At 46.7% G+C, this 15,710-nt stretch overlaps 1 protein-coding gene across 2 annotated transcripts in view; it reads right to left on the bottom strand.

The window, feature by feature from the left end:
* osbpl11 (oxysterol binding protein like 11) overlaps positions 1–15,687 on the bottom strand; it is a 97,684-nt gene extending 81,997 nt beyond the window's left edge. For both annotated transcript variants that reach the window (XM_033023686.1, XM_033023687.1), the window contains exon 1: positions 15,403–15,687. In XM_033023686.1, coding sequence (XP_032879577.1) covers positions 15,403–15,533 — 131 coding nt within the window. In that variant the 5' untranslated portion in view covers positions 15,534–15,687. The remainder of the gene's footprint in view (positions 1–15,402) is intronic.
* Between the last annotated feature and the right edge of the window lie 23 nt (positions 15,688–15,710).

Raw genomic sequence — 15,710 nt, 5'->3', positions numbered from 1 at the left:
TATGAACCTTAAGAGCAACATTTTTCACACAGAGTGGTAGGTATATAGAACAAGCTGTCAGAGGAGGTAGTTGAGACAGATAGAATAATAACATTTAAAAGCCATTTGGATAGGAACATGGATCAGGAAGGTTTAGAGGGATTTGGGCCAAATGCAGACAAGTTGGACAAGTGCAGATGGGACTGTGATTCAACCTATATTTTGAAATTATAACATATCTGAAATTGCAAACCAATTTTGTGAACCCATCCCTTACAGCAATTTTTTTGCAATCAGGAAAATCAACAAAATTTAAAGTAGACAATCCAGGTACAACTCGTGAAGTGCATTTTGGACATGAAATCAAAATCCAGTCTTCTCTGGAAGGTGCTGTTTTGGTACACAGCTGGGTCCTGATCTCAAAAGCTCAAGTTAATAATTAAGTCCTCAGTCAACATCACTGAAAAAAGAAAGCCATTATCATTTGCTATTTGTTGCAGTTTCCCCAAGTGTAAAATTGCATGCCACTTTTATAAGATTCATTTTGCAGATTACAACAGTAATTCTGTGCCAAATGTACTTCATTGGCTGTAAAGCAAGATGCTTGGGGTCATAAAAGACTCCACTAAGTGTATCATATTTGATTGGCATTACTTAAAAACAATTCCTACATTGGACAAACACCAAAAACAACTGATTATTTTTCAATTCTTCAGAGGATATTTGGAAGAACATCATATTTCCTTCAGTGTAATGAGCCACCATCTGATGCTTCAATATGGCTTTGTACACTCTGACATATACTTTCTTTGCTATTTATAGGACCTCAACAACAATTTAATGGGCAACCACCTTTGCTGACATATCCTGGTGTGAACTGCAAGAAATAATTAGTTGACCATGAAGTTTTTTGATTTAAGGACACGAGTATGGCGTGCAGCTGTGAAACAGCACCCATATAGGGCAGCCATCTTCATTTTATCAAAGGTACACAAAATTACTGGAGAAACTCAGCGGGTGCAGCAGCATCTATGGAGCGAAGGAAATAGGCGACGTTTCGGGCCGAAACCCTTCTTCAGACTGATGGGGGGTGGGGGGGGGAGAAGGAAGGAAAAGGGGAGGAGGAGGAGCCCGAGGGCGGGCGGATGGGAGGGTGGGAGGAGACAGCTAGAGGGTTGAGGAAGGGGAGGAGACAGCAAGGACTAGCAAAATTGGGAGAATTCAATGTTAATGCCATCCGGACGCAAGGTCCCCAGACGGAATATGAGGTGCTGTTCCTCCAATTTCCGCTGTTGTTCACTCTGGCAATGGAGGAGACCCAGGACAGAGAGGTCGGATTGGGAATGGGAGGAGGAGTTGAAGTGTTGAGCCACCGGGAGGTCAGGTTGGTTATTGCGGACTGAGCGGAGGTGTTCGGCGAAACGATCGCCCAACCTCCGCTTAGTCTCCCCGATGTAAATCAGCTGACATCTAGAGCAGCGGATGCAGTAGATGAGGTTGGAGGAGATACAGGTGAACCTTTGTCGCACCTGGAACGACTGCTTGGGTCCTTGAATGGAGTCGAGGGGGGAGGTGAAGGGACAGGTGTTGCATTTCTTGCAGTTGCAACAGAAAGTGCCCGGGGAGGGGGTGGTGCGGGGGGGAAGGGAAGAATTGACGAGGGAGTTGCGGAGGGAGCGGTCTTTGCGGAAGGCAGACATGGGGGGAGATGGGAAGATGTGGCGAGTGGTGGGGTCACGTTGGAGGTGGCGGAAATGGCGGAGGATTATGTGTTGTATTTGCCAGCTGGTGGGGTGAAAGGTGAGGACCAGAGGGACTCTGCCCTTGTTGCGAGTGCGGGGATGGGGAGAGAGAGCAGTGTTACGGGGTATGGATGAGACCCTGGTGTGAGCTTCATCTATGGTGGCGGAGGGGAATCCCCGTACCTTGAAGAACGAGGACATTTCCGATGCCCTGGTATGGAATGTCTCATCCTGGGAACAGATGCGGCGTAGGCGGAGGAATTGGGAGTAGGGGATGGAGTCTTTACAGGGGGCAGGGTGGGAAGACGTGTAGTCCAGATAGCCATGTGAGTCAGTGTGTTTGTAATGTATGTCGGTCAGGAGTCTGTCCCCTGCGATGGAGATGGTGAGGTCAAGGAATGGTAGGGAAGTGTCGGAAATCGTCCAGGTGTATTGGAGTGCCGGATGGAAGTTGGTGGTGAAGTGGATGAAGTCAGTCAGTTGTGTGTAGGTGCAGGAGGTGGCCCCAAAGCAGTCGTCAATGTAACGGAGGTAGAGGTCGGGGATGGGGCCCTGGTACGTCTCGAACAAGGATTGTTCAACGTACCCGACAAAGAGGCAGGCGTAGCTGGGGCCCATGCGTGTGCCCATAGCTACGCCTTGTGTTTGGAGGAAATGGGAGGAGTCAAATGTACAGTTGTTGAGGGTGAGGACTAAGCGGAGGAGAGTGTCAGTGGCTGGGTATAGGTTGCTCCTCTGGTCGAGGAGGAACCGGAGGGCTCCGAGGCCATCCTGGTGGGGGATGGAGGTGTAGAGTGACCGGACATCCATGGTGAAGATGAGGGGGTGAGGGCCCAGAGAGTGGAATGCGTGGAGGCGGCGGAGAGTGTCTGAGGTGTCTAGAACATAGGTGGGGAGGGATTTGACCAAGGGGGATAGGATGGAGTCAAGGTATGTGGAGATGAGTTCGGTGGGGCACGAACACGCAGAGACAATGGGTCAGCCGGGAGAGCCGGGTTTGTGGATTTTGTGGAGAAGGTAAAAACGGGCCGTGCAGGGCTGGGGAACGATGAGGTTGGAAGCTTGGTCGGGCAGTGCGTGGGAATTTTATCAATCTCGAATTTACTCCCTTTATCCTAATTCAACATATCCCAATTAATTATAAATCCGCACCATAGACAGAATGTAGAACATTGATCAGTACAGCGCAGGAATGGGCCATTTTAACCCACAATGTTTGTGCTGAACATGATGTCCAGTTAAACTGATCTCATCTGCCTGAACATGACCCATATCCCTCTATTCCCTGCACTTCCATGTGCCTATCTAAAAGTCTTTTAAATGCTACTATTGGTTCTGCTTACAGCACCACCCCAGCAATGCATTCCAGGCCCCAGCACTGTGTTAAAAAAAAACTTGCCCTGCACATAGTCATTAAATTTTCCACCTCTCACTTTAAAGCTCTGCCCTCTAGTGTTAGACATTTCCACCCTGGGAAAAAGATTCTGTCTACCCTATCCATGTCTCCCATCATTTTATATACTTCTATCAAGTCCCCCATCAAATTCTGACATTGCAAAGAAAACAATCCAAGTCTATCCAACCTCTCCATGTAGCTAAGGCAGTGTTCTGGATACCTCTGCACCCTCTCCAAAGCATCCACATCTTTATTGTGGTAGACAAAAGTGCTGGAGAAACTCAGCAGGTGCGGCAGCATCTATGGAGCGAAGGAAATAGGCAACGTTTCGGGCCGAAAACCACCTCTCGAAACGTTGCCTATTTCCTTCGCTTTACAGCCAATGAAGTACATTTGGCACAGAATTACTGTTGTAATCTGCAAAATTAATCTTATAAAAGTGGCATGCAATTTTACACTTGGGGAAACTGCAACAAATAGCAAATGTTAATGGCTTCGATATTCCAGCATCTGCAGTTCCTTCTTAAACATCTTTCCTGTAATGAGACGACCCAGACTGCATGCAATACTCCAAATGCAGCCTAACCAGCTCCTCTAGAGCTGACATCCTTCAACCAATACATTAAATCATCCATCCATACTTCTATACCACACTACCTGCCACTTTATTACCACATATCAAATCTGATTGTTAATCAAAGCTTAATGAGGATTAGCTGAGGTAATCAAATATTGTTTCCCAATTCCTTGATTTAATACTAGTTATCTATCAACCTGTTCTTATCCATTGTTTAGAAGTGATATCTATTAGGTTTTTAAAAAATAAGAAAATAGCAAACCTAAACTTGAAACCAATTTAAATGAATATCACTTCAAGCTCTGAGATTTCCACCTTCCTAGCTTGAAGGTGCGTTGAACAATCCCTATTCCAGGCGTACACTGGCCTGATCCCCAAACTCTATCTCCGCTACATTGACGACTACATTGAGGCCCCCTCCAGCACCCATGCAGAACTCATGGACTTCATTAACTTCACTATTAATTTCCATGCAATCCTGCATTCAAATTCACTTGGACCATCTCCGACATCTCCCTACCGTTTCTTGATCTCACCGTCTCCATCACAGGAGATAGATTATTGACTGACATCTATAATAAACCGATTGACTCCCACAGCTATGTAGACTACATTTCTTGCCACCCTGCCTCTTGTCAGGACTCTATCCCAGGCTCCCAATTCCTCTGTCTACGCTGCTTCTGCACCCAAGATGAGGTGCTCCATACCTCATTCTTTAGAGAACGGGGGTTCCCCCATCATAGAGAAGGCCCTCACACGTCTCCTCAGTATTCGGCACCTCCGCTCTTGCTAGGCCCTCCCCTCAGTAGCAACAGGGACAGAGTCCCCCTAATCCTCACTTTTCACCCCATCAACCGTCGCACACAGCACATAATCCTCTGACATTTTTGCCACCTGACGGGAACCCACCACTAGCCACATCTTCCCATCTCCACCCCTTTCCACTTTCTGCAGAGAACATTTCCTCCACAACTCCCTGGTTAACTCATCCCTTCCCACCCAAACCACCACCTCCCCAGGTACTTTCCCCTGCAACCGCAGGAGAAGAAACACCTGTCCTTATAGCTCCTCCATCGACTCCATCCAAGGACCCCGACAGTCCTTTCAGGTGAGGCAGAGGTTCACTTGCAACTCCTCCAACCTCATCTGATGTATCTGCTGTTCCAGGTGTGGACTCCTGTATGTCGGCGAGACCAAGCGCAGGCTTGACGATCGTTTCACTGAACACCTCCGCTCAGTCCACTAAGACCTACATGATCTCCCGGTTGCTCAACACTTTAACCCTCCCTCCCATTTTCACACCGACCTTTCTGTCCTGGGCCTCCTCCACTGTCAGAGTGGGGCCCAACGCAAATCAGAGTAACTGCACCTTATATTTTGCTTGGGCAGCTTACAACCCAGCAGTATGGATCTTGACTTCTCTAACTTTCAATAACCCTTGTTATTCCTCTCTCTCCATCCCTCCCCCATCCTAGTTCTCTGACCAGTCTGATTGTCCTCCCGATTAAATTTTATCTTTGTATGCTTCGTTGTCATCTTTCACTAGCTAACAATGATCTATTCTACATTTTCCTTGATCTTCATTCCCTTTGATCTCTTTTTGTTCACCTTACCCTTCCATATCTGTGTCTCCCTCTCCCCTGAATCTCAGTCTGAAGGTCTCGACCCGAAACGTCACCCATTCCTTCTGTCCAGAGATGCTGCCTGTCTCGCTGAGTTACTCCAGCATTTTGTGTCTATCTTCTTAGCTTGAGAAATCTGTCCCTCTGTCAGTTTCCTGGTGTTATTTGGAGCTCACTGATGAGAATGCTAGTTAAATTTAAACTTTTAGTAAATAGCCCATTAGTTATGGAAGCCGTACAGTTGCCACTCTACACAATTGCTGTGCTCTCATTGGAGAGTTTTGGACAATCCACAGTAACTAGATTATCCATTCCTCCTTTCATCAACTAACATTGAAAATAATTAAAATTGGGAGTGTTTGTGTCAGGTTTAGACACATAATGATTCACCACAAACTGAAGACCTTCATGAAAATTACTATAAATGAAAACTAAAGACAGCTGTAGCACTATTTAATTAGCCAAAATTCTGCTGCCACTGCAAAATAATCTGCTGAAACTGGCTCTCACTTTCCTTCCATTGTGAGTGTTATGGATTTAACAGATTTTGATGATAATGGATAACTCGATAGATTTACTGATTAGCTTGCATATATTTAAAAAGATAGCCAAGCATTGATGACAGATCCAATAACAGCGTGTGCCGAACTGAAAGGCCTGCAGTTTTGGGGTTTTACCTTCTTCAGGGTTAACAATTCTTTAATGCAGCAACAAGCAGACATCCAGAAAGGAGTGGTTCACAGCTGACTGAGTGAGGGCTGTGTGGAACATAACACTATCAGTGCCAACACAAATCCCACACTGACAAAGTGGACCTCCATTTTCAATGAGAAAGCAGCTTTGCAAACACAATGAAACGGAAGTATTACTTCATGAGTTCGTGTGGACTATAATTCACCAGTAAAGATTGCTTACTCCAAAGGACAAAACAAATAAAATTAAACTCGGAGACAACACAGAAGCAAAATGAGGCTCCTTTTGATCCATTAAAGTATTAATTCACAATTTTTTTTAACTAGTCCTTATAATCCATTTTTACTACCACATGACATTATGCAGCTACCCATATACCAAAATTAATTAATTATCCAAATCAACTATGTCCAACATGGGTACATAAAAATCCCCATTATTAGTCAGTAACAGGAGTGTCAATGTAAAATTCAAATAAAACATAGAACACAAGAGCACAGGAACAGACCCTATACAGATAACCCTCATCATAACTGACCATGGAGAGGGAATGGTGTCCGTAATTGCCGATTGTCCGCTATAACGGAGTGCGAGTGTGTGTATCCATCCAGCCAATGAACATACACTAAACAGGACACAATAAACAGGAATAGACACAATACATAATATGAAGAAGTCCGTAATAATGAGGGTAGACTGTCGTTCTATCTATACTAATTGAGACTGTGACACCATACGCACAAGAATCTGTACAAAATATAAACCAGACCATGAAACTATAGTGTACTCGATATACAACGCAGCTAACTGCCCAACATAAAAGAACAAAGATTCGGTACACAAAAATAATGCAAAGATAATCCCTGTTAAAAGCAAACCTTTCTGCAGCCAGAACACTTAGCCAGTCCCTCAAACACTTTCCCGCTCCTATCTGGAAACTCATATGATGCATTAAAGCCTCGGGAACCACCAAAACATTCTTGAAGTCACCTTTTTATTTTCCTGGTCATGTACTACTGCTTCAATACTAAACTAAAATTAGAGCTCTGCTTTTGTCCATGGTTGTGCCAAAGTAAATCCTCAGAGATCTGAAGGTTCTCCACAAGGATATATGAAGGAAAGTAAAACAAAGCTGTGTACAGCTCAGTACACACCTCCATTAGTCAACTCAATATCTTTACAGGGATCGGCAATACATCATACGCCCATCCTCTCAAATAGCCTCAACAGGCAGAAGAAACATAAAATTACAATTATAGAATTGTACAGCAAAAGTAATGGGGTTTTTTAAACTGGTTCCACAGGTTTTCAGAAATTGGGTTATCGTAAATTGCATCTTATGCTGCTTCCTTCGCTCTGCCGTTTATGTTTGAGATGCAGCTGGTATCTGACAGTTTAGATTTTGGAGATACTGTATGGAAACATGGCCTTCAGCTCACTGAGTCTGCGCCAACCAGCGATCACTCCGTATACAAGCACTATCCCACACACTAGCGTGGTTGTAATTTTACCAAAGCCAACTAACCTACAAATCTGTACGTTTTGGAGTGTGGGAGGAAACCAGAGCATCCAGAGAAAACCCACAGCGTCACAAGAATAACATATAAACTCCAAACACCTGTAGTCAGGATCAAACCCTGATCTATGGCGCTGTAAGGCAGAGTGTTGTGCACTACTGCCACCCCTCAAGTTTAGGGGAAATTATTCTATTCATGCACAAAAAGCAAAAGTAATTTAGCAAATGCCTGTTTTGTAGTGAGATATGAATTAAGGTTCCTTCCTCTTCTAAAAGAAATGGCTTAAGACCATTTAAGCACTTACACTGACCTTGTCAATGTTTGATGGGACTTTACAGTACGTCCTTGCACAAGCCAACAAGCTTGCAGTTTATATTACTTCAAATTTCCAACAAAGAATATAAACAACCACAATATCTACAAAGCAGCCTGCCAGAAGTTACCTAGTTGGGTTTTCAGCCACGATGTTTGAGGAGAAAAGGAAAGTTGAAAGGAGATGGGGACTGTATTCTGCACTCTTTATCTTCCACTTTGCTCTACCCATTGTACTTGAGTTTGACTTGATTGTATTTATCTGGGGTAGCGGGCCGGGACGCCCCCGGCAAGCAGGCCCCTCTCGACCGATGTGGATTGCCGGCGCAGGACCTGCCCGGTAGTCCCAGCTCACCCGTCACTGTCTCCGGCGGGACTGGGAGCCCGCCCGAAGGTTCGTCAGTCGACGGGGTCGAGAATCCACCCAAAGACGGGGCACTCGGCGTGACCAGGAGGGCTGGGGTCGGACACGAGGACCAAGGACTGGTAGGAGGGTGAACCGGGGTAATGCCTCTGACCTGGCTACCTTCTGCCTTTGAACGTTAGCCACAATGTGAAGAGCACCGTGGAATGTGTCAACGCCTTGCAACACCTGGCCATGGACAAGGCAGATGTGACCTTGATACAAAAGTGTGGGTTGCCACACCTCCGCACTATCGGTGGCGGTTGCGATGGTGGCCCCACGGACTGTCGGTATGTTCAGGAGGCAATGACTGTTGTGCTTCTGGCCTGGGGAGGGAACTTCAAAGTCATTAAAGTCAGGAAGGTGGTTAGGGGTGGGGATGCGGCAGCGTCTCTTTGTGGTGGATGTAATGTAGCGTAACGCTCCACTCCAGCTGATCAATGTGTACACCTCGCCTGCGTGGAGCAAGCGGCTGGCCAACCTACTGCAGCTCCCACACTGCTGACGTCATCCTAGCCGGTTGTTCTGGCCGGTGACTTCAACTGCATCACCGATGTGGCTGGATGTTCCAGCGATACAGACAACAAACTGGACAGCACTTCCAGGCTCCTCATGGAAACGGTCAAAGGTGCAAAGCTGTGCGTTGCCTTCAGCAACATTGCAGGTGGATCTCAACAGCAATTCACCTGGTCGAGACCGGACGACCCAGCCCCGTCCTGGATAGATTTCCTCTTCACATCGAAGGGCATCACGGTCAGACACACCGATAGAACTGTTCTTCTCTGACTACTGCCTCCTTTGAGATTCCGGTCACTTACAGGAGGCAAACAGGGGGACATGGAAGTTAAATGTCAAGCTGCCGACCACAGAAAACACTGAAGAGCTAAAGAAGAAGTACGCAAGTTGGAGAACCATGCAGCCACTCTCTGACTCCCCGACACCCTGCTGGGAAACAACCAGGGCAAACATCAAGAGGTTCTCCATCCTCAATGGTGCTCAGAAGAGATTTGCAGCAACTCCTCCTGCAGTCGAGGGGGGTGGATGTGAGGGAGGAATTTGGAGAGGGGAAGAGCTGGCATGCCATGCTCTTTGCCTCAGAATCCTCCAAGATCATCTTCCAATCCAGAGCAAGATGAGACATACTCACGTTTCTTCCTCCAAAAGGTTCACAGGTGAAGCTCAGTGATCCACAGCATTACGGAAGAGGACGGTTCAGTAACATCCTTGCAGACATTCATCTTGAAGATTTGCAGATCCTTCAATGCTGGTCTATATGACAGAGAGGCCACAGACAGCACAGCCTCCCAGAACTTCCTGCCCTGGGTGGGCCCAGACCTGCTGGAAGTGTACAACACTGTGCTTCTGGCTGGCAGCATGTTAGATTCCATGAGGAAAGGCAGTATCATCCTCATCTACAAGGTAAAGGGGGAGAAGGATGATATCAGGAATGGAAGGTAGACAAAAATGCTGGAGAAACTCAGCGGGTGAGGCAGCATCTATGGAGCGAAGGAATAGGTGACGTTTCGGGTCAAGACCCTTCTTCAGACTGATGTGCGGGTGGGGGGGGAGGGGGGAAGAAGAAAGGACTAGGCGGAGACAGCAGGCTGTGGGAGAGCTGGGAAGGGGAGGGGAAGAAGGGAGAAAGCAATGATTACCTGAAATTGGAGAAGTCAATTTTCATATCGCTGGGGTGGATGTGAGCGGTATGAAAACCCAGGCGAAATATGAGGTGCTGCTCCTCCAATTTCCGGTGGTCCTCACTCTGGCCATGGAGGTGGCCCAGGACAGAATGGTCGGATTGGCAATGGGAGGGGGAGTTGAAGTGTTGAGCCACCAGGAGAGCAGATTGATTAATGCGAACTGTGCGAAGCGATCGCCAAGCCTGCGCTTGGTCTCACCGATGAAGAGCAGTTGACACCAGGAATGGAGATGCATCTCTCTTGTAAATATGGATTGTAAGATCCTGGCCAAGGCCATTGCCAACCAAGTCAAGTCTGCTCTAAGACAGGTGATCCACCAAACCCCATGGCAGCCTGGCGCTGCTCAAGGATACCACTGCCTACGTACAGACAAATGTCCAGTCAGCTGGACATTGCCGAACCACCTGTGCTGCGTAGAAAGGTTCTTCCAGACCAACACCTTTGACCACGTCCATCAGGCAGCGGTTAGCACGGAACATCCTGCAGGACAAGAACTTGATGAATCCTGTGGCGTGGTTTCCTCAGCAGACTGCCCAGTTTGTCCCGCGAAGTGCATTGCCGAAACTCACCAACAAGCACCGAGAACTTGCTTGGCTGGCAGTGAAAGGGGCCCTCCCAGTCAGATCCTTCCTGCACTAAAATCTTACCACCATTGTACAGCTGCTGCGGAGAGGAGATAGTTGCCCACCTTTTCATACAGAGCGACTTTGTGAAGAGGTTCTGGAGAATGATGCAGTGTCCTTGTCACGGTTCATCCGAACAAACCATAACGGAGGACTCTGATTTACAAGCTGTTCCCAGGGACACATTCAACGATGGACATCCAGAAGTGCTGCTGGAAGATCGTCAATTCGGTAAAAGACTCTGTGGTCCCAGCAGAGCGAGATGTCCATCAGGGAAAAGTTGCCGACCGGCCCACTCCAGACTCCAGGATGCATTGAAGCTTGTTGCAGCCATCGCCAAGGCTCTGTGAGAGAGGATCACAGCCTTGGGTCTCTCTGCTGCAGGATATTGAGGGGCACAGTCCAGTGGGGACACCCTTCAAATAAGGAAGGGGACATCACCACAGAGGCCCTCATGAGTGGCAAGGATAGTTGCGAACACTACTGAAGTATGACACTAATTAATGTAAAGACACTGAGAATGTCTGAAGAGTTTTGGCACGGTTCTGGTTTTGTCTAGATTTTTTGTACTGAATAAAGTTTATTTTTGGTTAAAAAGTGTTCAGTGAAGGTTTGCTGGATCGATACCAGAAATAAAAGGTTTGTCACATGAAGAATGATTGCCATCTACATTATATGTAGCTCAGGATAACCTGGGGTGATTTCATTAGAATGAATGATATTTAATAATTAATGAAAATATAATAATTTGCTCCAGACTTTCTAGATTTAATTTAAATTTAAGAAAGACACAATGAGCTATGCCTCAACGTTGCCACCTGTGGACATAAAGGACACGCCGGGTCCCCACCTACCCATTGTTTAAGGTTATGCGGTGACGGTGGAACATCATAAATAGCTGCAACGAGGAAACTTACCTGACCCACCTCCATGCACCACAGGTCCCTCCAGCTAAACCTCATATTTTCCACACTTTCCCTGTTCATCCACTGTCCCTCTGTGACCTGAGCCACTGCTCTTATACATCTCACTGCTTCCTCCTGACGACGTAACAGCTACTCAACCAGTTTCCTCCTCTCTATTGGCCTTACTTCACACTGGTTTCCTGTGGTCTCCTTTCCCTTGCTGCACACCCCAACAATGTCTGTATGCCTCAGTGTTGCCCGTGCTTCTTGTACTGCCTGTTTTGAGTTCCACTTCCTCCCTCCAGTTACATTTAGCACCAGGTTACTAACTAAGGTATCCTTGCTCCCTGATAATGGCAACTCTACCCTCACCTCAGCACACTTAAACACCTCTGTTGGGCTGGGCAATGGTAAATGGAGAATACTTTTCCATATAAAGCCACATTACTTAGACACCGTGGAACTCCGAAACAATCTCCTAATATATGAACTAACCAATCTCTCAACCTTCCACTTAGCAGACACAAGAACAGGCACTTCACCCATCAATGTCTGTGACAAGCATGATGCCAAGAGCAACTCTAAACTGCCTGCACATAATCCATATCCTAATTCCTTCTCTCCCGAGATGCTACCTGTCCCGCCGAGTTACTCCAACATTTTGTGTCTATCCTAATTCTCACCTACTGAAGAGCGAAATAGGATTTACTCCCATTTGGAAGAGAATTGGCTACTTGTTAATGGCAGGATGTGTTTTAGTAATTTGATTGAGTTTTTTGAGGAGGTGTCGAAGGAGATTGAGGAAGGTACGGCAGTGGATTTTATATACATGGATTTTAGTAAGGCTTTTGATAAGGTCCCTTATGGTAGGCTGACGACTTGGTAATATAGATTCAGAACTGGCTTGTTCATGAAAGAGAAGAGGTTGCGGTGGAAGGAAGATATTCTGGCTACGGTCTGTGACCAGTGGATATCTGTGCTAGGACCTCTGCTTTTTGTGATGTATATAAATGACCTGGACGTAAATGTAGATAGGTTGGTGAACAAGTCTGTTGGAGGAGTTGCCAACTTGAACACAGTGGCATAGCAGTAGAGTTCACAAGTTATAGAGTTCACAAGTTATAGGAGTAGAATTAGGCCATCGAGTCTACTCCGCCATTCAATCATGCCTGATCTCCGCCTCCTAATCCCATTTTCCTGCTTCGTCCTCATAACCCTTGACACCCATTCTAATCAAGAATTTGTCTATCTCTGCCTTAAAAATATCCACTGACTTGGCCTCCACAGCCCTCTGTGGCAATGAGTTCCACAAATTAACTACCCTCTGACTAAAGAAGTTCCTCCTCACCTCCTTTCTAAGAGCGCCCTTTAATTCTGAGGCTATGACCTCTGGTCCTAGACTCTCCCACCACTGGAAACATCCTTTCCACATCCACTCTATCTACGTCATTCAATATTGTGTAAGTTTCAATCAGGTCCACCCACAACCTTCTAAACTCCAGCGAGTAGAGGCCCAGTGCTGTCTCATCATATGCTAACCCTGGAATAATTCTTGTAAACCTACTCGGTCCCTCTCCAGAGCTAGCACATCCTCAGATATGGGGCCCAAATTTGCTGCCTTTCAGGTCTAGACCCAGGTTCGATTTGGATTATGGATGCTGTCTGTATGAAGTTTGCATGTACTCCCTGTGACCGTGTGAGTTTTCTCCAGGTTCTCTGGTTTCCTCCCAGTCTAAAGATGTGCAGGTTTGAAGGTGAATTGGCTTCTGTAAATTGCTCCAAGTGTGTGAGAGATAGAACTTGTGACTGACGGCCGATATGGACTCAGTGGGCGGAAGGGCCTTTTTCCACACTGTATCTCTAAACTAAACACTAAACTAAGAAATAACGGGATATAGATCAGTTGCCGAAATGGGCAGAGAAATGGCAGATGTAGTATAAACCGAGCAAGTGTGAAGTTTTGCATTTTGTGAGGTTGACAATAAGTGGAGCATATACAATTAATGGCATGACCCTTAACAGCAACGATGTACAGAGGGATCTTGGAGTCCAGTTCATAGCTCACTGAAGATGGCAGCACAAGTAGAGAGGGTGATAAAGAAGGCATATGGCATGCTTGCCTTTATTTCTAGGGGCATTGAAGAAGTTTACCAGAATACAGCCTGTATTACAGGATTTCACCTACAGGGCGAGGTCGGATAGACTTGGATTATTTTCTCTGTAATGTTCGAGGTTGAGGGGAGGCTCGATAGAAGTATATAAAATTATGAGAGGCATAAATAGTGAAGTCAGACCGTTTTTCCCCAGTGTGGAAATGTCCAGCATAACTATAAGGCCAGATGGTGGAGTTGTGGAGTCTAATAGAGATGCGCTAGGAAGTGTTTTTTCCCCCACACCAAGTGGTGGGGGCCTGGAACACATTGCCAGGGTGGTGGTAGAGGCAGATGTGAATGTGGCATTTATGAGGCTTTTAGATAGTTACATGGAAGTGCCGAGAATAGTGGGATATGGATCATATACAGGCAGATGAGATCAGTTTAACTCAGTATCATATTTATCATCAACATTGTGCGGCAGAAGTGGTAGTTGAGGCAGATACTATAACAACATTTAAAATACATTTGGACAGGTACATGGATAGTAAAAGCTTAGAGGAATATGGGCCAAATGCAGGCAAGTGGGACTAGCGTAACTTCGGAATGGGCAGGTTGGCCCAAAGGGCCTGTTTCCAAGCTGTATGACTCTATGATTCTATGTTCCAAACTATAAATATCACTAATTTGTCCTGGTCCAACTACATTGACAGGACACCAAGCTTTATTTCCTCAGAATGCTGGAGTAACTCAGCGGAACAGGCAGCATCTCTGGAGAGAAGGAATGGGTGACGTTTCGGGTTGAGACCCTTCTTCACACTCCCTCAGATAAGTAGCAAACTTAATCAAGGACTGCTCAAACCCTGGTCACTCGCTTGTCCTCTCTCCCAACAGGCAAAAAATACAAAAGCTTGCAAGCACATACCACCAGATTCAGTATCAGCCTCTTCTCTCTGTCGCTATCAGACTCTGAAATGGACAAATCGCATGACTAGGATGAACTGATTTCCCAATCCATCTCGTTGCAACGCTTGCACTTTCTTTGTAGTTGCAACCCAACATTCTGCATTTCTCTTTTGCACTACCTGAGGGACCTGAAGATTTAAGGTTTTTTCACCTCAATACACATGACAGTAATAAAAAATACAGGTACGCCACTGGTTTTTCAGCAACTGTACCATTACAAAATAAAAATAGAAAATATTGGAAATAATCAATTGGTTAGAAAGTATATATGGATAGAGAAACAAAGCTAACCCTTCAAGTTAATGACCCTTCATCGTTGACCAAGAAAGAGCAGAGTGGGGAAAAAAGTGATATTGTTACTTGCTTTGTTGAAACAAGGCACTGCAGATGCTGATTTAAAAAAAGACACTAAATGCTGGAGTAACTCAGTGGGTCAGACAGCATCTCTGGAGAATACGATTAGGCGAGTAATGAAGGGTCCCGACCAAAAACATCTTCTGTCCACGTTCTCCAGATATGATGTACTCCATCAAGGGTTACTCCAACACTTTGTGTCTTTTTTTACTTGCCTTATGTGGTGGATCGATATCAATCCATCATATCATTCAATATTGGTCAAATTACATCCTTCAAAATCTTTAAAATCAAACACTGCAATAAAACGGAAGTATTATCCCGACAGAAGTCTGCTTTAATAATCAACCAAACCACACAGCCAGAGAGCCACAGAACATAACCGGGGAGCGCTCAGGCTCCAGGCGCTCTGGGCGGGCAGAGGCAAAGATCTTTGGGCAGAGGTTTCTGCGACTGGAGCCAGCATGTTCTGAGAGGAGACCCTGACCCCGGGCTCCGGCCCCTCACCCCCGGCCCGTACCTGTACTGCCAGCCCCGTGTTCTGGCCGCCGGCCTGTGGACAGGCGTCTCCGCTTTCACTTCCACTTCGGTCACAGGGGTAGAGGCGGGTGCGGGAAGGGGAGCGGCCACCGTCCCGTCTCCTCCTTGCATCGTCAAGCGCCAGGTGCCCCAGGGCTGGGCTGGGCTGGGCGGCGACTCGGCCTCGGCCCCGGCACTGGGGGCAGGCGTCCAGGCCGCGGGCTGTGTGTGGGGGGCGGAGCGGACCAGGCCGGGCGGGGCGGGGCCGGGCGGTGTCGGAGCCGGGGCCGCGCTGGGCCGAGAGGGGGC

The sequence above is a fragment of the Amblyraja radiata genome, chromosome 7 (assembly GCF_010909765.2).
Source record: "Amblyraja radiata isolate CabotCenter1 chromosome 7, sAmbRad1.1.pri, whole genome shotgun sequence".
In the NCBI taxonomy this organism is placed as follows: Eukaryota; Metazoa; Chordata; class Chondrichthyes; order Rajiformes; family Rajidae; genus Amblyraja; species Amblyraja radiata.
This window is presented reverse-complemented; position numbering and strand designations above follow the sequence as displayed.